A 23,237-nucleotide genomic window follows, 5' to 3' on the forward strand; every position below is an offset into this window, starting at 1 on the left:
AGAGAACACAGACTGGGGAATGGTAGAGAACACAGACTGGGGAATGGTAGAGAACACAGACTGGGGAATGGTAGAGAACACAGACTGGGGAATGGTAGAGAACACAGACTGGGGAATGGTACAGACTGGGGAATGGTAGAGAACACAGACTGGGGAATGGTAGAGAACACAGACTGGGGAATGGTAGAGAACACAGACTGGAGAATGGTACAGAACACAGACTGGGGAATGGTAGAGAACACAGACTGGGGAATGGTACAGACTGGGGAATGGTAGTGAACACAGACTGGGAAATGGTAGAGAACACAGACTGGGGAATGGTAGAGAACACAGACTGGGGAATGGTAGAGAACACAGACTGGGGAATGGTAGAGAACACAGACTGGGGAATGGTAGAGAACACAGACTGGGGAATGGTAGAGAACACAGACTGGGGAATGGTAGAGAACACAGACTGGGGAATGGTACAGACTGGGGAATGGTAGAGAACACAGACTGGGGAATGGTAGAGAACACAGACTGGGGAATGGTAGAGAACACAGACTGGGGAATGGTAGAGAACACAGACTGGGGAATGGTAGAGAACACAGACTGGGGAATGGTAGAGAACACAGACTGGGGAATGGTAGAGAACACAGACTGGGAATGGTAGAGAACACAGACTGGGGAATGGTAGAGAACACAGACTGGGGAATGGTAGAGAACACAGACTGGGAATGGTAGAGAACACAGACTGGGGAATGGTAGAGAACACAGACTGGGGAATGGTAGAGAACACAGACTGACTGGGGAATGGTAGAGAACACAGACTGGGGAATGGTAGAGAACATAGACTGGGAATGGTAGAGAACACAGACTGGGGAATGGTAGAGAACACAGACTGGGGAATGGTAGAGAACACAGACTGGGGAATGGTACAGAACACAGACTGGGGAATGGTACAGAACACAGACTGGGGAATGGTAGAGAACACAGACTGGGGAATGGTAGAGAACACAGACTGGGGAATGGTAGAGAACACAGACTGGTGAATGGTGCAGAACACAGACTGGGGAATGGTAGAGAACACAGACCGAGGAATGGTAGAGAACACAGACTGGGGAATGGTAGAGAACACAGACTGGGGAATGGTAGAGAACACAGACTGGGAATGGTAGAGAACACAGACTGGGGAATGGTAGAGAACACAGACTGGGGAATGGTACAGACTGGGGAATGGTAGAGAACACAGACTGGGGAATGGTAGAGAACACAGACTGGGAATGGTAGAGAACACAGACTGGGGAATGGTAGAGAACACAGACTGGGGAATGGTAGAGAACACAGACTGGGGAATGGTAGAGAACACAGACTGGTGAATGGTGCAGAACACAGACTGGGGAATGGTAGAGAACACAGACCGAGGAATGGTAGAGAACACAGACTGGGGAATGGTAGAGAACACAGACTGGGAATGGTAGAGAACACAGACTGGGAATGGTACAGAACACAGACATGGGGAATGGTACAGAACACAGACTGGGGAATGGTACAGAACACAGACTGGGGAATGGTAGAGAACACAGACTGAGGAATGGTAGAGAACACAGACATGAGAATGGTACAGAACACAGACTGGGGAATGGTACAGAACACAGACTGGGGAATGGTACAGAACACAGACTGGGGAATGGTAGAGCACACAGACTGGGGAATGGTAGAGAACACAGACTGGGGAATGGTAGAGAACACAGACTGGGGAATGGTACAGACTGGGGAATGGTAGAGAACACAGACTGGGGAATGGAACACAGACTGGGGAATGGTACAGACTGGGGAACAGAGACTGGGGAATGGTAGAGAACACAGACTGGGGAATGGTAGAGAACACAGACTGGGGAATGGTAGAGAACACAGACTGGGGAATGGTACAGACTGGGGAATGGTAGAGACTGGGGAATGGTACAGACTGGGGAATGGTAGAGAACACAGACTGGGGAATGGTAGAGAACACAGACTGGGGAATGGTACAGAACACAGACTGGGGAATGGTACAGAACACAGACTGGGGAATGGTAGAGAACACAGACTGGGGAATGGTAGAGAACACAGACTGGGGAATGGTAGAGAACACAGACTGGGGAATGGTAGAGAACACAGACTGGGGAATGGTACAGAACACAGACTGGGGAATGGTACAGACTGGGAATGGTAGAGAACACATACTGAGGAATGTTACAGACTGGGGAATGGTAGAGAACACAGACTGGGGAATGGTAGAGAACACAGACTGGGGAATGGTAGAGAACACAGACTGGGGAATGGTAGAGGACACAGACTGGGGAATGCTAGAGAACACAGACTGGGGAATGGTAGAGAACACAGACTGGGGAATGGTACAGACTGGGGAATGGTACAGAACACAGACTGGGGAATGGTAGAGAACACAGACTGGGGAATGGTAGAGAACACAGACTGGGGAATGGTACAGACTGGGAATGGTAGAGAACACAGACTGGGGAATGGTAGAGAACACAGACTGGGGAATGGTAGAGAACACAGACTGGGAATGGTAGAGAACACAGACTGGGGAATGGTAGAGAACACAGACTGGGAATGGTAGAGAACACAGACTGGGGAATGGTAGAGAACACAGACTGGGGAATGTTAGAGAACACAGACTGGGGAATGGTAGAGAACACAGACTGGGAATGGTACAGACTGGGGAATGGTAGAGAACACAGACTGGGGATTGGTAGAGAACACAGACTGGGGAATGGTAGAGAACACAGACTGGGGAATGGTAGAGAACACAGACTGGGGAATGGTAGAGAACACAGACTGGGGAATGGTAGAGAACACAGACTGGGGAATGGTAGAGAACACAGACTGGGGAATGGTAGAGAACACAGACTGGGGAATGGTAGAGAACACAGACTGGGGAATGTTAGAGAACACAGACTGGGGAATGGTAGAGAACACAGACTGGGGAATGGTAGAGAACACAGACTGAGGAATGGTAGAGAACACAGACTGGGGAATGGTACAGACTGGGGAATGGTAGAGAACACAGACTGGGGAATGGTAGAGAACACAGACTGGGGAATGGTAGAGAACACAGACTGGGGAATGGTAGAGAACACAGACTGGGGAATGGTACAGAACACAGACTGGGGAATGGTAGAGAACACAGACTGGGAATGGTAGAGAACACAGACTGGGGAATGGTAGAGAACACAGACTGGGAATGGTAGAGAACACAGACTGGGGAATGGTACAGAACACAGACTGGGGAATGGTACAGAACACAGACTGGGGAATGGTAGAGAACACAGACTGGGGAATGGTAGAGAACACAGACTGGTGAATGGTGCAGAACACAGACTGGGGAATGGTACAGACTGGGGAATGGTAGAGAACACAGACTGGGGAATGGTAGAGAACACAGACTGGGGAATGGTACAGAACACAGACTGGGGAATGGTACAGAACACAGACTGGGGAATGGTACAGACTGGGGAATGGTAGAGAACACATACTGAGGAATGTTACAGACTGGGGAATGGTAGAGAACACAGACTGGGGAATGGTAGAGAACACAGACTGGGGAATGGTAGAGAACACAGACTGGGGAATGGTAGAGAACACAGACTGGGGAATGGTAGAGGACACAGACTGGGGAATGCTAGAGAACACAGACTGGGGAATGCTAGAGAACACAGACTGGGGAATGGTACAGACTGGGGAATGGTACAGAACACAGACTGGGGAATGGTACAGACTGGGGAATGGTAGAGAACACAGACTGGGGAATGGTACAGACTGGGGAATGGTAGAGAACACAGACTGGGGAATGGTAGAGAACACAGACTGGGGAATGGTAGAGAACACAGACTGGGGAATGGTAGAGAACACAGACTGGGGAATGGTAGAGAACACAGACTGGGGAATGGTAGAGAACACAGACTGGGGAATGGTAGAGAACACAGACTGGGGAATGGTAGAGAACACAGACTGGGGAATGTTAGAGAACACAGACTGGGGAATGGTAGAGAACACAGACTGAGGAATGGTACAGACTGGGAATGGTAGAGAACACAGACTGGGGAATGGTAGAGAACACAGACTGGGGAATGGTAGAGAACACAGACTGGGGAATGGTAGAGAACACAGACTGAGGAATGGTAGAGAACACAGACTGGGGAATGGTAGAGAACACAGACTGGGGAATGGTAGAGAACATAGACTGGGGAATGGTAGAGAACACAGACTGGGGAATGGTAGAGAACACAGACTGGGGAATGGTAGAGAACACAGACTGAGGAATGGTAGAGAACACAGACTGGGGAATGGTAGAGAACATAGACTGGGGAATGGTAGAGAACACAGACTGGGGAATGGTAGAGAACACAGACTGGGGAATGGTACAGACTAGGGAATGGTAGAGAACACAGACTGGGGAATGGTAGAGAACACAGACTGGGGAATGGTAGAGAACACAGACTGGGGAATGGTACAGAACACAGACTGGGGAATGGTAGAGAACACAGACTGGGGAATGGTACAGACTGGGGAATGGTAGTGAACACAGACTGGGAAATGGTAGAGAACACAGACTGGGGAATGGTAGAGAACACAGACTGGGGAATGGTAGAGAACACAGACTGGGGAATGGTAGAGAACACAGACTGGTGAATGGTAGAGAACACCGACTGGGGAATGGTAGAGAACACAGACTGGGGAATGGTAGAGAACACAGACTGGGGAATGGTACAGACTGGGGAATGGTACAGAACACAGACTGGGGAATGGTACAGACTGGGGAATGGTAGAGAACACAGACTGGGGAATGGTAGAGAACACAGACTGGGGAATGGTAGAGAAAACAGACTGGGGAATGGTAGAGAACACAGACTGGGGAATGGTACAGACTGGGGAATGGTAGAGAACACAGACTGGGGAATGGTAGAGAACACAGACTGAGGAATGGTAGAGAACACAGACTGGGGAATGGTAGAGAACACAGACTGGGGAATGGTAGAGAACATAGACTGGGGAATGGTAGAGAACACAGACTGGGGAATGGTAGAGAACACAGACTGGGGAATGGTAGAGAACACAGACTGGGGAATGGTAGAGAACACAGACTGGGGAATGGTAGAGAACACAGACTGGGGAATGGTAGAGAACACAGACTGGGGAATGGTAGAGAACACAGACTGGGGAATGGTAGAGAACACAGACTGGGGAATGGTAGAGAACACAGACTGGGGAATGGTACAGACTGGGGAATGGTAGAGAACACAGACTGGGGAATGGTAGAGAACACAGACTGGGGAATGGTACAGACTGGGGAATGGTAGAGAACACAGACTGGGGAATGGTAGAGAACACAGACTGTGGAATGGTACAGACTGGGGAATGGTAGAGAACACAGACTGGGGAATGGTAGAGAACACAGACTGGGGAATGGTAGAGAACACAGACTGGGGAATGGTAGAGAACACAGACTGGGGAATGGTACAGAAAACAGACTGGGGAATGGTAGGGAACACAGACTGGGGAATGGTACAGACTGGGGAATGGTAGTGAACACAGACTGGGAAATGGTAGAGAACACAGACTGGGGAATGGTAGAGAACACAGACTGGGGAATGGTAGAGAACACAGACTGGGGAATGGTAGAGAACACAGACTGGGGAATGGTAGAGAACACAGACTGGGGAATGGTACAGAACACAGACTGGGGAATGGTACAGAACACAGACTGGGGAATGGTAGAGGACACAGACTGGGGAATGCTAGAGAACACAGACTGGGGAATGGTAGAGAACACAGACTGGGGAATGGTACAGACTGGGGAATGGTACAGAACACAGACTGGGGAATGGTACAGACTGGGGAATGGTAGAGAACACAGACTGGGGAATGGTACAGACTGGGGAATGGTAGAGAACACAGACTGGGGAATGGTAGAGAACACAGACTGGGGAATGGTACAGACTGGGGAATGGTAGAGAACACAGACTGGGGAATGGTAGAGAACACAGACTGTGGAATGGTACAGACTGGGGAATGGTAGAGAACACAGACTGGGGAATGGTAGAGAACACAGACTGGGGAATGGTAGAGAACACAGACTGGGGAATGGTAGAGAACACAGACTGGGGAATGGTAGAGAACACAGACTGGGAATGGTAGAGAACACAGACTGGGGAATGGTAGAGAACACAGACTGGGAATGGTAGAGAACACAGACTGGGGAATGGTAGAGAACACAGACTGGGGAATGGTAGAGAACACAGACTGGGGAATGGTAGAGAACACAGACTGGGGAATGGAATGGTAGAGAACACAGACTGGGGAATGGTAGAGAACACAGACTGGGGAATGGTAGAGAACACAGACTGGGGAATGGTAGAGAACACAGACTGGGGAATGGTAGAGAACACAGACTGGGGAATGGTAGAGAACACAGACTGGGGAATGGTAGAGAACACAGACTGGGGAATGGTAGAGAACACAGACTGGGGAATGGTAGAGAACACAGACTGGGGAATGGTAGAGAACACAGACTGGGGAATGGTACAGAACACAGACTGGGGAATGGTAGAGAACACAGACTGGGGAATGGTACAGACTGGGGAATGGTAGAGAACACAGACTGGGGAATGGTAGAGAACACAGACTGGGGAATGGTAGAGAACACAGACTGGGGAATGGTAGAGAACACAGACTGGGGAATGGTAGAGAACACAGACTGGTGAATGGTAGAGAACACCGACTGGGGAATGGTAGAGAACACAGACTGGGGAATGGTAGAGAACACAGACTGGGGAATGGTACAGACTGGGGAATGGTACAGAACACAGACTGGGGAATGGTACAGAACACAGACTGGGGAATGGTAGAGAACACAGACTGGGGAATGGTAGAGAACACAGACTGGGGAATGGTAGAGAACACAGACTGGGGAATGGTACAGACTGGGGAATGGTAGAGAACACAGACTGGGGAATGGTAGAGAACACAGACTGAGGAATGGTAGAGAACACAGACTGGGGAATGGTAGAGAACACAGACTGGGGAATGGTAGAGAACATAGACTGGGGAATGGTAGAGAACACAGACTGGGGAATGGTAGAGAACACAGACTGGGGAATGGTAGAGAACACAGACTGGGGAATGGTAGAGAACACAGACTGGGGAATGGTAGAGAACACAGACTGGGGAATGGTACAGACTGGGGAATGGTAGAGAACACAGACTGGGGAATGGTAGAGAACACAGACTGGGGAATGGTAGAGAACACAGACTGGGGAATGGTAGAGAACACAGACTGGGGAATGGTAGAGAACACAGACTGGGGAATGGTACAGAAAACAGACTGGGGAATGGTAGGGAACACAGACTGGGGAATGGTACAGACTGGGGAATGGTAGTGAACACAGACTGGGAAATGGTAGAGAACACAGACTGGGGAATGGTAGAGAACACAGACTGGGGAATGGTAGAGAACACAGACTGAGGAATGGTACCGAACACAGACTGGGTAATGGTACAGAACACAGACTGGGGAATGGTACAGAACACAGACTGGGGAATGGTAGAGGACACGGACTGGGGAATGCTAGAGAACACAGACTGGGGAATGCTAGAGAACACAGACTGGGGAATGGTACAGACTGGGGAATGGTACAGAACACAGACTGGGGAATGGTACAGACTGGGGAATGGTAGAGAACACAGACTGGGGAATGGTACAGACTGGGGAATGGTAGAGAACACAGACTGGGGAATGGTAGAGAACACAGACTGGGGAATGGTACAGACTGGGGAATGGTAGAGAACACAGACTGGGGAATGGTAGAGAACACAGACTGGGGAATGGTAGAGAACACAGACTGGGGAATGGTAGAGAACACAGACTGGGGAATGGTACAGAAAACAGACTGGGGAATGGTAGGGAACACAGACTGGGGAATGGTACAGACTGGGGAATGGTAGTGAACACAGACTGGGAAATGGTAGAGAACACAGACTGGGGAATGGTAGAGAACACAGACTGGGGAATGGTACAGAACACAGACTGGGGAATGGTAGAGAACACAGACTGGGAATGGTACAGAACACAGACTGGGGAATGGTACAGAACACAGACTGGGGAATGGTAGAGGACACAGACTGGGGAATGCTAGAGAACACAGACTGGGGAATGGTAGAGAACACAGACTGGGGAATGGTACAGACTGGGGAATGGTACAGAACACAGACTGGGGAATGGTAGAGAACACAGACTGGGGAATGGTAGAGAACACAGACTGGGGAATGGTACAGACTGGGGAATGGTAGAGAACACAGACTGGGGAATGGTAGAGAACACAGACTGGGGAATGGTAGAGAACACAGACTGGGGAATGGTAGAGAACACAGACTGGGGAATGGTAGAGAACACAGACTGGGGAATGGTAGAGAACACAGACTGGGGAATGGTAGAGAACACAGACTGGGGAATGGTACAGACTGGGGAATGGTAGAGAACACAGACTGGGGAATGGTAGAGAACACAGACTGTGGAACAGGGGAATGGTAGAGAACACAGACTGGGGAATGGTAGAGAACACAGACTGGGGAATGGTAGAGAACACAGACTGGGGAATGGTACAGAACACAGACTGGGGAATGGTACAGACTGGGGAATGGTAGAGAACACAGACTGGGGAATGGTACAGACTGGGGAATGGTAGAGAACACAGACTGGGGAATGGTAGAGAACACAGACTGGGGAATGGTACAGACTGGGGAATGGTAGAGAACACAGACTGGGGAATGGTAGAGAACACAGACTGTGGAATGGTACAGAAAACAGACTGGGGAATGGTAGGGAACACAGACTGGGGAATGGTACAGACTGGGGAATGGTAGAGAACACAGACTGGGGAATGGTAGAGAACACAGACTGGGGAATGGTAGAGAACACAGACTGGGGAATGGTACAGAAAACAGACTGGGGAATGGTAGGGAACACAGACTGGGGAATGGTACAGACTGGGGAATGGTAGTGAACACAGACTGGGAAATGGTAGAGAACACAGACTGGGGAATGGTAGAGAACACAGACTGGGGAATGGTACAGAACACAGACTGGGGAATGCTAGAGAACACAGACTGGGGAATGGTAGAGAACACAGACTGGGGAATGGTACAGACTGGGGAATGGTACAGAACACAGACTGGGGAATGGTAGAGAACACAGACTGGGGAATGGTACCGAACACAGACTGGGGAATGGTAGAGAACACAGACTGAGGAATGGTAGAGAACACAGACTGGGGAATGGTACAGACTGGGGAATGGTAGAGAACACAGACTGGGGAATGGTAGAGAACACAGACTGGGGAATGGTAGAGAACACAGACTGGGGAATGGTAGAGAACACAGACTGGGGAATGGTAGAGAACACAGACTGAGGAATGGTAGAGAACACAGACTGGGGAATGGTACAGACTGGGGAATGGTAGAGAACACAGACTGGGGAATGGTAGAGAACACAGACTGGGGAATGGTAGAGAACACAGACTGGGGAATGGTAGAGAACACAGACTGGGGAATGGTAGAGAACACAGACTGGGGAATGGTAGAGAACACAGACTGGGGAATGGTAGAGAACACAGACTGGGGAATGGTAGAGAACACAGACTGGGAATGGTAGAGAACACAGACTGGGGAATGGTAGAGAACACAGACTGGGGAATGGTAGAGAACACAGACTGGGGAATGGTAGAGAACACAGACTGGGGAATGGTAGAGAACACAGACTGGGGAATGGTAGAGAACACAGACTGGGGAATGGTAGAGAACACAGACTGGGGAATGGTACAGAACACAGACTGGGGAATGGTAGAGAACACAGACGGGGGAATGGTACAGACTGGGGAATGGTAGAGAACACAGACTGGGGAATGGTAGAGAACACAGACTGGGGAATGGTAGAGAACACAGACTGGGGAATGGTACAGACTGGGGAATGGTAGAGAACACAGACTGGGGAATGGTAGAGAACACAGACTGGGGAATGGTAGAGAACACAGACTGGGGAATGGTACAGAACACAGACTGGGGAATGGTAGAGAACACAGACTGGGGAATGGTACAGACTGGGGAATGGTAGTGAACACAGACTGGGAAATGGTAGAGAACACAGACTGGGGAATGGTAGAGAACACAGACTGGGGAATGGTAGAGAACACAGACTGGGGAATGGTAGAGAACACAGACTGGTGAATGGTAGAGAACACCGACTGGGGAATGGTAGAGAACACAGACTGGGGAATGGTAGAGAACACAGACTGGGGAATGGTACAGACTGGGGAATGGTACAGAACACAGACTGGGGAATGGTAGAGAACACAGACTGGGGAATGGTAGAGAACACAGACTGGGGAATGGTAGAGAACACAGACTGGGGAATGGTAGAGAACACAGACTGGGGAATGGTAGAGAACACAGACTAGAGAACACAGGGGAATGGTAGAGAACACAGACTGGGGAATGGTAGAGAACACAGACTGGGGAATGGTAGAGAACACAGACTGGGGAATGGTAGAGAACACAGACTGGGGGAATGGGGAATGGTAGAGAACACAGACTGGGGAATGGTAGAGAACACAGACTGGGGAATGGTACAGACTGGGGAATGGTAGAGAACACAGACTGGGGAATGGTAGAGAACACAGACTGGGGAATGGTAGAGAACACAGACTGGGGAATGGTAGAGAACACAGACTGGGGAATGGTACAGAAAACAGACTGGGGAATGGTAGGGAACACAGACTGGGGAATGGTACAGACTGGGGAATGGTAGTGAACACAGACTGGGAAATGGTAGAGAACACAGACTGGGGAATGGTAGAGAACACAGACTGGGGAATGGTAGAGAACACAGACTGGGGAATGGTACAGAACACAGACTGGGGAATGGTACAGAACACAGACTGGGGAATGGTACAGAACACAGACTGGGGAATGGTAGAGAACACAGACTGGGGAATGGTACAGAACACAGACTGGGGAATGGTACAGAACACAGACTGGGGAATGGTACAGAACACAGACTGGGGAAGAACACAGACTGGGGAATGGTAGAGGACACAGACTGGGGAATGCTAGAGAACACAGACTGGGGAATGCTAGAGAACACAGACTGGGGAATGGTACAGACTGGGGAATGGTACAGAACACAGACTGGGGAATGGTACAGACTGGGGAATGGTAGATAACACAGACTGGGGAATGGTAGAGACTGGGGAATGGTAGAGAACACAGACTGGGGAATGGTAGAGAACACAGACTGGGGAATGGTACAGACTGGGGAATGGTAGATAACACAGACTGGGGAATGGTAGAGACTGGGGAATGCTAGAGAACACAGACTGGGGAATGCTAGAGAACACAGACTGGGGAATGGTACAGACTGGGGAATGGTACAGAACACAGACTGGGGAATGGTACAGACTGGGGAATGGTAGATAACACAGACTGGGGAATGGTAGAGACTGGGGAATGGTAGAGAACACAGACTGGGGAATGGTAGAGAACACAGACTGGGGAATGGTAGAGAACACAGACTGTGGAATGGTAGAGAACACAGACTGGGGAATGGTAGAGAACACAGACTGGGGAATGGTACAGACTGGGGAATGGTAGAGAACACAGACTGGGGAATGGTACAGACTGGGGAATGGTAGAGAACACAGACTGGGGAATGGTAGAGAACACAGACTGGGGAATGGTAGAGAACACAGACTGGGGAATGGTAGAGAACACAGACTGGGGAATGGTAGAAAACACAGACTGGGGAATGGTACAGAACACAGACTGGGGAATGGTACAGACTGGGGAATGGTAGAGAACACAGACTGTGGAATGGTACAGACTGGGGAATGGTAGAGAACACAGACTGGGGAATGGTAGAGAACACAGACTGGGGAATGGTAGAGAACACAGACTGGGGAATGGTAGAGAACACAGACTGGGGAATGGTACAGAAAACAGACTGGGGAATGGTAGGGAACACAGACTGGGGAATGGTACAGACTGGGGAATGGTAGTGAACACAGACTGGGAAATGGTAGAGAACACAGACTGGGGAATGGTAGAGAACACAGACTGGGGAATGGTACAGAACACAGACTGGGGAATGGTACAGAACACAGACTGGGGAATGGTAGAGGACACAGACTGGGGAATGCTAGAGAACACAGACTGGGGAATGCTAGAGAACACAGACTGGGGAATGGTACAGACTGGGGAATGGTACATAACACAGACTGGGGAATGGTACAGACTGGGGAATGGTAGAGAACACAGACTGGGGAATGGTACAGACTGGGGAATGGTAGAGAACACAGACTGGGGAATGGTAGAGAACACAGACTGGGGAATGGTAGAGAACACAGACTGGGGAATGGTAGAGAACACCGACTGGGGAATGGTAGAGAACACAGACTGGGGAATGGTAGAGAACACAGACTTGGGGAATGGTAGAGAACACAGACTGAGGAATGGTAGAGAACACAGACTGGGGAGAACACAGACTGGGGAATGGTAGAGAACACAGACTGGGGAATGGTAGAGAACACAGACTGGGGAATGGTACAGAACACAGACTGGGGAATGGTAGAGAACACAGACTGGGGAATGGTAGAGAACACAGACTGGGGAATGGTAGAGAACACAGACTGGGGAATGGTACAGAACACAGACTGAGGAATGGTACAGAACACAGACTGGGGAAGGGTAGAGAACACAGACTGGGGAATGGTACAGAACACAGACTGGGGAATGGTACAGAACACAGACTGGGGAATGGTAGAGAACACAGACTGGGGAATGGTAGAGAACACAGACTGGGGAATGGTAGAGAACACAGACTGGGGAATGGTAGAGAACACAGACTGGGGAATGGTAGAGAACACAGACTGGGGAATGGTAGAGAACACAGAACACAGGTCATCACTGTGGGTTTGATGTGTTGGTAGGTCATCACTGTGGGTTTGATGTGTTGGTAGGTCATCACTGTGGGTTTTATGTTTGGATCACTGTGGGCTCGATGTGTTGGCAGGTCATCACTGTGGGCTCGATGTTTGGATCACTGTGGGTTTGATGTGTTGGTAGGTCATCACTGTGGGCTCGATGTTTGCCTATAATGGTTGAATAGCAAGTTGGTCTTGGTGCACTGGCTCCCTGTTGGTTAATCAGTAGAATGACAGGGAAGTATACAAATGAATGTCTCATCATTGTTTAACTGGCTAGTAGGCTAGCTACTCCTTTTAAAGTGTTTATCGTTAACATACCTGGTAACCTGTTCTCCTCAGAACCGCCAGCCAATGATGATCCAGATGAGTGGAGTGTCCAATATGAACCCAACTTTACAGTCCAACAACCCCAACCAGGTAACTGAGATTATATATCAATATGACCCTCTACAGTCCAACATCCCAACCAGGTAATTTACTGAGATTCTCACATAGTAATGTAATATGATAGAAATGTTATTTAATTCAGCATAACATTTTTGTAAGAAACATCTAGTTCAATCACTTTCTCCCCCTCTCCCTCCAGGGGACCATCAATGCTCAGATGTTAGCCCAGCGTCAGCGTGAGCTGCTCAGTAACCACCTCAGACAGCGCCAGCTGGAGCACCAGAGACAACAACAACAACAGAGGAACATGGTGATGAGAGCCCAGGGACTCAACCTACCTCCCAATATGGCCGCCGCCAACATGGCTGCTGCAAGTGGCCAATCAGGAGAGCTGAGTAACCCCCGGATCCCCCAGACCACCAACCCTCAGCAGTTCCCCTTCCCACCCAGCTACGGTACCAGTACAGGCCCAGCCCCTGGCTTCACCCCCTCCTCCTCCTCCTCCTCCTCCTCCTCCTCACCCCTCTACCAGCCCCTCCTCCCCCTCCTCCTCCCCCTCCTCCTCCTCCTCCTCCTCCTCAACCCTCTACCAGCCCCTGGCTTCACCCCCCCCTCCTCCTCCTCCTCCTCCTCACCCCTCTACCAGCCCCTCCTCCTCCTCCTCCTCCTCCTCCTCCTCAACCCTCTACCAGCCCCTTCTCCTCCCCCCTCTCCCCCAGCCTGCCCTCCTCTCTCTGCCCCCTGCATGGCTCTCCCAGATGATGATGGCGGGTGCAGGACAGTTTGGGGCTGTAGTCAGCCCTCATATACAGCAGCTCAGTGCCTTTCAGTTCCCAAACGGCCTTATAACCCACTAACCAAACCCCTTGTTGGTGTGTGTGATAGGGTTGGTGTGTGTATTAGGGTTGGTGTGTATTAGGGTTGGTGTGTGTATTAGGGTTGGTGTGTGTGATAGGGTTGGTGTGTGTGATAGGGTTGGTGTGTGTGATAGGGTTGGTGTGTGTGACAGGGTTGGTGTGTGTATTAGGGTTGGTGTCTATTAGGGTTGGTGTGTGTATTAGGGTTGGTGTGTGTGATAGGGTTGGTGTGTGTGTGATAGGGTTGGTGTGTGTGACAGGGTTGGTGTGTGTGATAGGGTTGGTGTGTGTGACAGGGTTGGTGTGTGTGACAGGGTTGGTGTGTGTGACAGGGTTGGTGTGTGTGATAGGGTTGGTGTGTGTGACAGGGTTGGTGTGTGTATTAGGGTTGGTGTGTGTGATAGGGTTGGTGTGTGTGATAGGGTTGGTGTGTGTGATAGGGTTGGTGTGTGTGATAGGGTTGGTGTGTGTGACAGGGTTGGTGTGTGTATTAGGGTTGGTGTGTGTGATAGGGTTGGTGTGTGTATTAGGGTTGGTGTGTGTGATAGGGTTGGTGTGTATTAGGGTTGGTGTGTGTGATAGGGTTGGTGTGTGTGATAGGGTTGGTGTGTGTGATAGGGTTGGTGTGTGTATTAGGGTTGGTGTGTGTATTAGGGTTGGTGTGTGTATTAGGGTTGGTGTGTGTGATAGGGTTGGTGTGTGTGATAGGGTTGGTGTGTGTGATAGGGTTGGTGTGTGTATTAGGGTTGGTGTGTGTGATAGGGTTGGTGTGTGTGATAGGGTTGGTGTGTGTGACAGGGTTGGTGTGTGTATTAGGGTTGGTGTGTGATAGGGTTGGTGTGTGTGACAGGGTTAGTGTGTGTATTAGGGTTGGTGTGTGTGACAGGGTTGGTGTGTGTGATAGGGTTGGTGTGTGTGATTAGGGTTGGTGTGTGTGATTAGGGTTGGTGTGTGTGATTAGGGTTGGTGTGTGTGATAGGGTTGGTGTGTGTATTAGGGTTGGTGTGTGACAGGGTTGGTGTGTGTATTAGGGTTGGTGTGTGTGACAGGGTTGGTGTGTGTGATTAGGGTTGGTGTGTGTGACAGGGTTGGTGTGTGTGACAGGGTTGGTGTGTGACAGGGTTGGTGTGTGTGACAGGGTTGGTGTGTGTATTAGGGTTGTGTGTGTATTAGGGTTGGTGTGTGACAGGGTTGGTGTGTGTATTAGGGTTGGTGTGTGTATTAGGGTTGGTGTGTGTGAGGGTTAGGGTTGGTGTGTGTGATAGGGTTGGTGTGTGTGATAGGGTTGGTGTGTGTGATAGGGTTGGTGTGTGTGATAGGGTTGGTGTGTGTGATTAGGGTTGGTGTGTGTATTAGGGTTGGTGTGTGTATTAGGGTTGGTGTGTGTTAGGGTTGGTGTGTGTGATTAGGGTTGGTGTGTGTGACAGGGTTGGTGTGTGTGACAGGGTTGGTGTGTGTGACAGGGTTGGTGTGTGTGATAGGGTTGGTGTGTGTGACAGGGTTGGTGTGTGTGATAGGGTTGGTGTGTGTGACAGGGTTGGTGTGTGATAGGGTTGGTGTGTGTGATAGGGTTGGTGTGTGTGATAGGGTTGGTGTGTGTGATAGGGTTGGTGTGTGACAGGGTTGGTGTGTATTAGGGTTGGTGTGTGTATTAGGGTTGTGTGTGTGACAGGGTTGGTGTGTGTGATAGGGTTGGTGTGTGTGACAGGGTTGGTGTGTGATAGGGTTGGTGTGTGTGATTAGGGTTGGTGTGTGTGATAGGGTTGGTGTGTGTGATAGGGTTGGTGTGTGTGACAGGGTTGGTGTGTGATAGGGTTGGTGTGTGTGATAGGGTTGGTGTGTGTGATAGGGTTGGTGTGTGTGACAGGGTTGGTGTGTATTAGGGTTGGTGTGTGTATTAGGGTTGGTGTGTGTGATAGGGTTGGTGTGTGTGATAGGGTTGGTGTGTGTATTAGGGTTGGTGTGTGTATTAGGGTTGGTGTGTGTGATAGGGTTGGTGTGTGTATTAGGGTTGGTGTGTGTGACAGGGTTGGTGTGTGTAATAGGGTTGGTGTGTGTGACAGGGTTGGTGTGTGTGACAGGGTTGGTGTGTGTGACAGGGTTGGTGTGTGTGATAGGGTTGTGTGTGTGACAGGGTTGGTGTGTGTGATAGGGTTGGTGTGTGTGACAGGGTTGGTGTGTGTGATAGGGTTGTGTGTGTATTAGGGTTGGTGTGTGTATTAGGGTTGGTGTGTGTGACAGGGTTGGTGTGTGTGACAGGGTTGGTGTGTGTGACAGGGTTGGTGTGTGTGATAGGGTTGGTGTGTGTGACAGGGTTGTGTGTGTGATAGGGTTGGTGTGTGTGACAGGGTTGGTGTGTGTGATAGGGTTGTGTGTGTGATAGGGTTGGTGTGTGTGATAGGGTTGGTGTGTGTGACAGGGTTGGTGTGTATTAGGGTTGGTGTGTGTATTAGGGTTGGTGTGTGTGATAGGGTTGGTGTGTGTGATAGGGTTGGTGTGTGTATTAGGGTTGGTGTGTGTATTAGGGTTGGTGTGTGTGATAGGGTTGGTGTGTGTATTAGGGTTGGTGTGTGTGACAGGGTTGGTGTGTGTATTAGGGTTGGTGTGTGTGACAGGGTTGGTGTGTGTGACAGGGTTGGTGTGTGTGACAGGGTTGGTGTGTGTGATAGGGTTGGTGTGTGTGACAGGGTTGGTGTGTGTGATAGGGTTGGTGTGTGTGACAGGGTTGGTGTGTGTGATAGGGTTGGTGTGTGTATTAGGGTTGGTGTGTGTGACAGGGTTGGTGTGTGTATTAGGGTTGGTGTGTGTATTAGGGTTGGTGTGTGTATTAGGGTTGGTGTGTGATAGGGTTGGTGTGTGTGATAGGGTTGGTGTGTGTGATAGGGTTGGTGTGTGTGACAGGGTTGGTGTGTGTGATAGGGTTGGTGTGTGTGATTAGGGTTGGTGTGTGTGATAGGGTTGGTGTGTGTGATAGGGTTGGTGTGTGTGACAGGGTTGGTGTGTGTATTAGGGTTGGTGTGTGTGACAGGGTTGGTGTGTGTGATAGGGTTGGTGTGTGTGACAGGGTTGGTGTGTGTGATTAGGGTTGGTGTGTGATAGGGTTGTGTGTGTGATAGGGGTGTGTGTGATAGGGTTTGGTGTGATAAAGGTTAGGGTTGGTGTGTGTGACAGGGTTGGTGTGTATTAGGGTTGTGTGTGTGAGGGGGTTGGTGTGTGTGACAGGGTTGGTGTGTGATAGGGTTGGTGTGTGTGATAGGGTTGGTGTGTGTATTAGGGTTGGTGTGTGTGACAGGGTTGGTGTGTGTGACAGGGTTGGTGTGTGTGATAGGGTTGTGTGTTATTAGGGTTGGTGTGTGTGATAGGGTTGTGTGTGTGTGACAGGGTTGGTGTGTGTGATAGGGTTGGTGTGTGTGATAGGGTTGTGTGTGTGACAGGGTTGTGTGTGTGATAGGGTTGGTGTGTGTGATAGGGTTGGTGTGTGTGATAGGGTTGGTGTGTGTGATAGGGTTGGTGTGTGTGAACAGGGTTGGTGTGTGTGATAGGGTTGAGGTGTTGTATTAGGGTTGGTGTGTGTACAGGGTTGGTGTGTGACAGGGTTGGTGTGTGTGATAGGGTTGGTGTGTGTGATAGGGTTGGTGTGTGTGATAGGGTTGGTGTGTGTGACAGGGTTGGTGTGTGTGATAGGGTTGGTGTGTGTGATAGGGTTGGTGTGTGTGATAGGGTTGGTGTGTGTGACAGGGTTGGTGTGTGTTAGGGTTGGTGTGTGTGAGGGTTAGGGTTGGTGTGTGTGATAGGGTTGGTGTGTATTAGGGTTGGTTGTGTGTGATAGGGTTGGTGTGTGTGATAGGGTTGGTGTGTGTATTAGGGTTGGTGTGTGACAGGGTTGGTGTGTGTGATAGGGTTGGTGTGTGTATTAGGGTTGGTGTGTGTATTAGGGTTGGTGTGTGTGACAGGGTTGGGTGTGTGTGACAGGGTTGTGTGTGTATTAGGGTTGGTGTGTGTGACAGGGTTGGTGTGTGTGACAGGGTTGGTGTGTGTGACAGGGTTGGTGTGTGATAGGGTTGGTGTGTGACAGGGTTGGTGTGTATTAGGGTTGGTGTGTGTATTAGGGTTGGTGTGTGTGACAGGGTTGGTGTGTGATAGGGTTGGTGTGTGTGATAGGGTTGGTGTGTGTATTAGGGTTGGTGTGTGTGACAGGTTGGTGTGTATTAGGGTTGGTGTGTGTGATAGGGTTGGTGTGTGTGATAGGGTTGGTGTGTGATAGGGTTGGTGTGTGTGACAGGGTTGGTGTGTGTGACAGGGTTGTGTGTGTGATAGGGTTGGTGTGTGATAGGATTGGTGTGTGATAGGGTTGGTGTGTGTGATAGGGTTGGTGTGTGTGACAGGGTTGGTGTGTGTATTAGGGTTGGTGTGTGTGACAGGGTTGTGTGTGTGATAGGGTTGGTGTGTGTGATTAGTGTTGGTGTATGTGACAGGGTTGGTGTGTGTGATAGGGTTGGTGTGTGTGATAGGGTTGGTGTGTGTGATAGGGTTGTGTGTGTGACAGGGTTGGTGTGTGTGATTAGGGTTGTGTGTCTATTAGGGTTGGTGTGTGTATTAGGGTTGGTGTGTGTGATAGGGTTGGTGTGTGTGATAGGGTTGGTGTGTGTGATAGGGTTGGTGTGTGTGATAGGGTTGGTGTGTGTGATAGGGTTGGTGTGTGTGATAGGGTTGGTGTGTGTGACAGGGTTGGTGTGTGTGATAGGGTTGGTGTGTGACAGGGTTGGTGTGTGTATTAGGGTTGGTGTGTGTGATAGGGTTGTGTGTATAGGGTTGGTGTGTGTGATAGGGTTGGTGTGTGTGATAGGGTTGGTGTGTGTGACAGGGTTGGTGTGTGTATTAGGGTTGGTGTGTGTGATAGGGTTGGTGTGTGTATTAGGGTTGGTGTGTGATAGGGTTGGTGTGTATTAGGGTTGGTGTGTGTGATAAGGGTTGGTGTGTGTGATAGGGTTGGTGTGTGTGATAGGGTTGGTGTGTGTATTAGGGTTGGTGTGTGTGATAGGGTTGGTGTGTGTATTAGGGTTGGTGTGTGTGATAGGGTTGGTGTGTGTGATAGGGTTGTGTGTGTGATAGGGTTGGTGTGTGTATTAGGGTTGGTGTGTGTGATAGGGTTGGTGTGTGTGATAGGGTTGGTGTGTGTGATAGGGTTGGTGTGTGTGATAGGGTTGGTGTGTGTGATAGGGTTGTGTGACAGGGTTGTGTGTGATAGGGTTGGTGTGTGTGATTAGGGTTGGTGTGTAGGGTTGTGTGTGACAGGGTTGGTGTGTGTATTAGGGTTGGTGTGTGTGATAGGGTTGGTGTGTGTATTAGGGTTGGTGTGTGTGATAGGGTTGGTGTGTGTATAGGGTTGGTGTGTGTATTAGGGTTGGTGTGTGTGATAGGGTTGGTGTGTGTGATAGGGTTGGTGTGTGTGACAGGGTTGGTGTGTGTATTAGGGTTGGTGTGTGTGACAGGGTTGGTGTGTGTGACAGGGTTGGTGTGTGTGACAGGGTTGGTGTGTGTGATAGGGTTGGTGTGTGTGACAGGGTTGGTGTGTGTGATAGGGTTGGTGTGTGTGACAGGGTTGGTGTGTGTTAGGGTTGGTGTGTGTGATAGGGTTGTGTGTGTGATAGGGTTGGTGTGTGTATTAGGGTTGGTGTGTGTGACAGGGTTGGTGTGTGTGATAGGGTTGGTGTGTGTATTAGGGTTGGTGTGTGTGACAGGGTTGGTGTGTGTGATAGGGTTGTGTGTGTGACAGGGTTGGTGTGTGTATTAGGGTTGGTGTGTGTGACAGGGTTGGTGTGTGTGACAGGGTTGGTGTGTGTAGGGTTGGTGTGTGTGATAGGGTTGGTGTGTGTGACAGGGTTGGTGTGTGATAGGGTTGGTGTGTGTGACAGGGTTGGTGTGTGTGACAGGGTTGGTGTGTGTGATAGGGTTGGTGTGTGTGATAGGGTTGGTGTGTGTGATAGGGTTGTGTGTGTGACAGGGTTGGTGTGTGATTAGGGTTGGTGTGTGTGATAGGGTTGGTGTGTGTATTAGGGTTGGTGTGTGTGACAGGGTTGGTGTGTGTGATAGGGTTGGTGTGTCAGGTGTGTATTAGGGTTGGTGTGTGTGATAGGGTTGGTGTGTGTGATAGGGTTGTGTGTGTAGGGTTGGTGTGTGTGACAGGGTTGGTGTGTGTGATAGGGTTGGTGTGTGTGACAGGGTTGGGTGTTAGGGTTGGTGTGTGACAGGGTTGGTGTGTGATAGGGTTGGTGTGTGTGATAGGGTTGGTGTGTGTGATAGGGTTGGTGTGTGTGATAGGGTTGGTGTGTGATAGGGTTGGTGTGTGTATTAGGGTTGGTGTGTGTGACAGGGTTGGTGTGATTAGGGTTGGTGTGTGTATTAGGGTTGGTGTGTGTGATTAGGGTTGGTGTGTGTGATAGGGTTGGTGTGTGATAGGGTTGGTGTGTGTGATTAGGGTTGGTGTGTGTGATAGGGTTGGTGTGTGTGACAGGGTTGGTGTGTGTAGGGTTGGTGTGTGTATTAGGGTTGGGTTGTGATAGGGTTGTGTGTGACAGGGTTGGTGTGTGTGATAGGGTTGTGTGTGTGTGTGACAGGGTTGGTGTGTGTGACAGGGTTGGTGTGTGTGATAGGGTTGTGTGTGTGATTAGGGTTGGTGTGTGATAGGGTTGGTGTGTGTGACAGGGTTGGTGTGTGTGATAGGGTTGTGTGTGTTAGGGTTGGGTGGTAGGGTTGTGTGATAGGGTTGGTGGTGTGATAGGGTTGGTGTGTGTGATAGGTTGTAGGGTTGTGTGATTAGGGTTGGTGTGTGTGATAGGGTTGGTGTTGATAGGGTTGTGTGTGTGACAGGGTTGGTGTGTGTATTAGGGTTGGTGTGTGTGATAGGGTGGTGTGTGACAGGGTTGGTGTGTGTGATAGGGTTGTGTGTGATAGGGTTGGTGTGTGTGACAGGGTTGGTGTGTGTGACAGGGTTGGTGTGTGTGACAGGGTTGGTGTGTGTGATAGTGTGTGACAGGGTTGGTGTGTGTGATAGGGTTGGTGTGTGTGATAGGGTTGTGTGTGATTAGGGTTGGTGTGTGTGATAGGGTTGGTGTGTGTATTAGGGTTGTGTGTGATAGGTTGTGTGTGATAGGGGTTGGTGTGTGTGATAGGGTTGGTGTGTGTGATAGGGTTGGTGTGTGTGATAGGGTTGGTGTGTGTGATAGGGTTGGTGTGTGTGATAGGGTTGGTGTGTGTATTAGGGTTGTGTGTGACAGGGTTGTGACAGGGTTGTGTGTGACAGGGTTGGTGTGTGTGATAGGGTTGGTGTGTGTGATAGGGTTGGTGTGTGTGACAGGGTTGGTGTGTGTGACAGGGTTGGTGTGTGTGATTAGGGTTGGTGTGTGTGACAGGGTTGGTGTGTGTGATAGGGTTGGTGTGTGTGACAGGGTTGGTGTGTTGGTTGTGTGTATTAGGGTTGGTGTGTGTGACAGGGTTGGTGTGTGTGATAGGGTTGGTGTGTGTGACAGGGTTGGTGTGTATTAGGGTTGGTGTGTGTGACAGGGTTGGTGTGTGTGACAGGGTTGGTGTGTGTGATAGGGTTGGTGTGTGTGATAGGGTTGGTGTGTGTGACAGGGTTGACAGGGTTGTGTGTGATAGGGTTGGTGTGTGTGATAGGGTTGGTGTGTGTGATAGGGTTGTGTGTGTGATAGGGTTGGTGTGTGTGACAGGGTTGGTGTGTGTTGGTGTGTGTATTAGGGTTGGTGTGTGACAGGGTTGGTGTGTGTGACAGGGTTGGTGTGTGTGATAGGGTTGGTGTGTGTGATAGGGTTGGTGTGTGTGACAGGGTTGGTGTGTGTGATAGGGTTGGTGTGTGTGACAGGGTTGGTGTGTGATAGGGTTGGTGTGTGACAGGGTTGGTGTGTGTGATAGGGTTGGTGTGTGTGATAGGGTTGGTGTGTGTGATAGGGTTGGTGTGTGTGATAGGGTTGGTGTGTGTGACAGGGTTGGTGTGTATTAGGGTTGGTGTGTGTGATAGGGTTTGTGTGTGATAGGGTTGGTGTGTGTAAGGGTTAGGGTGACAGGGTGTGTGTATAGGGTTGGTGTGTGTATTAGGGTTGGTATTAGGGTGTGTGACAGGGTTGGTGTGTGTGTGATTAGGGTTGGTGTGTGTGACAGGGTTGGTGTGTGTATTAGGGTTGGTGTGTGTGATAGGGTTGGTGTGTGATAGGGTTGGGTGTGTGACAGGGTTGTGTGTGTATTAGGGTTGTGTGTGTGTAGGACAGGGTTGGTGTGTGTGATAGGGTTGGTGTGTGTGATAGGGTTGGTGTATGTATTAGGGTTGGTGTGTGATAGGGTTGGTGTGTATTAGGGTTGGTGTGTGTGATAGGGTTGGTGTGTGTGATAGGGTTGGTGTGTGATAGGGTTGGTGTGTGTGACAGGGTTGGTGTGTGTGACAGGGTTGGTGTGTGATAGGTTGGTGTGTGATAGGATTGGTGTGTGATAGGGTTGGTGTGTGTGACAGGGTTGGTGTGTGACAGGGTTGGTGTGTGTATTAGGTTGGTGTGTGTGACAGGGTTGGTGTGTGATAGGGTTGTGTGTGTGATAGGGTTGGTGTGTGATTAGGGTTGGTGTGTGATAGGGTTGGTGTGTGTGATAGGGTTGGTGTGTGTGATAGGGTTGTGTGTGTGATATGGTTGGTGTGGTGATAGGATTGGTGTGTGTGATAGGGTTGGTGTGTGTGATAGGGTTGGTGTGTATTAGGGTTGGTGTGTGTGATAGGATTGTGTGTGTGATAGGATTGGTGTGTGATAGGGTTGGTGTGTGTGATAGGATTGGTGTGATAGGTTGGTGTGTGTGTATTAGGGTTGGTGTGGGTTGGTTGTGTGTGTATTAGGGTTAGGGTTGGTGTGTGTGATAGGGTTGGTGTGTGTGATTAGGGTTGTGTGTGTGACAGGGTTGGTGTGTGTGTTGGTGT

General features: G+C 50.1%; 1 protein-coding gene across 1 annotated transcript in view; it reads left to right on the plus strand.

The window, feature by feature from the left end:
* The window catches only part of LOC115127600 (nuclear receptor coactivator 2-like), a 352,732-nt gene that overhangs the window by 277,098 nt on the left and 52,397 nt on the right, over positions 1-23,237 (plus strand). The window contains exons 18-19 of the mRNA XM_065006881.1: positions 13,356-13,433; positions 13,603-13,858. Of these exons, the coding sequence (XP_064862953.1) occupies positions 13,356-13,433; positions 13,603-13,858 (334 nt within the window). The remainder of the gene's footprint in view (positions 1-13,355; positions 13,434-13,602; positions 13,859-23,237) is intronic.

This window comes from Oncorhynchus nerka, linkage group LG22, assembly GCF_034236695.1.
Source record: "Oncorhynchus nerka isolate Pitt River linkage group LG22, Oner_Uvic_2.0, whole genome shotgun sequence".
Classification (NCBI taxonomy): Eukaryota; Metazoa; Chordata; class Actinopteri; order Salmoniformes; family Salmonidae; genus Oncorhynchus; species Oncorhynchus nerka.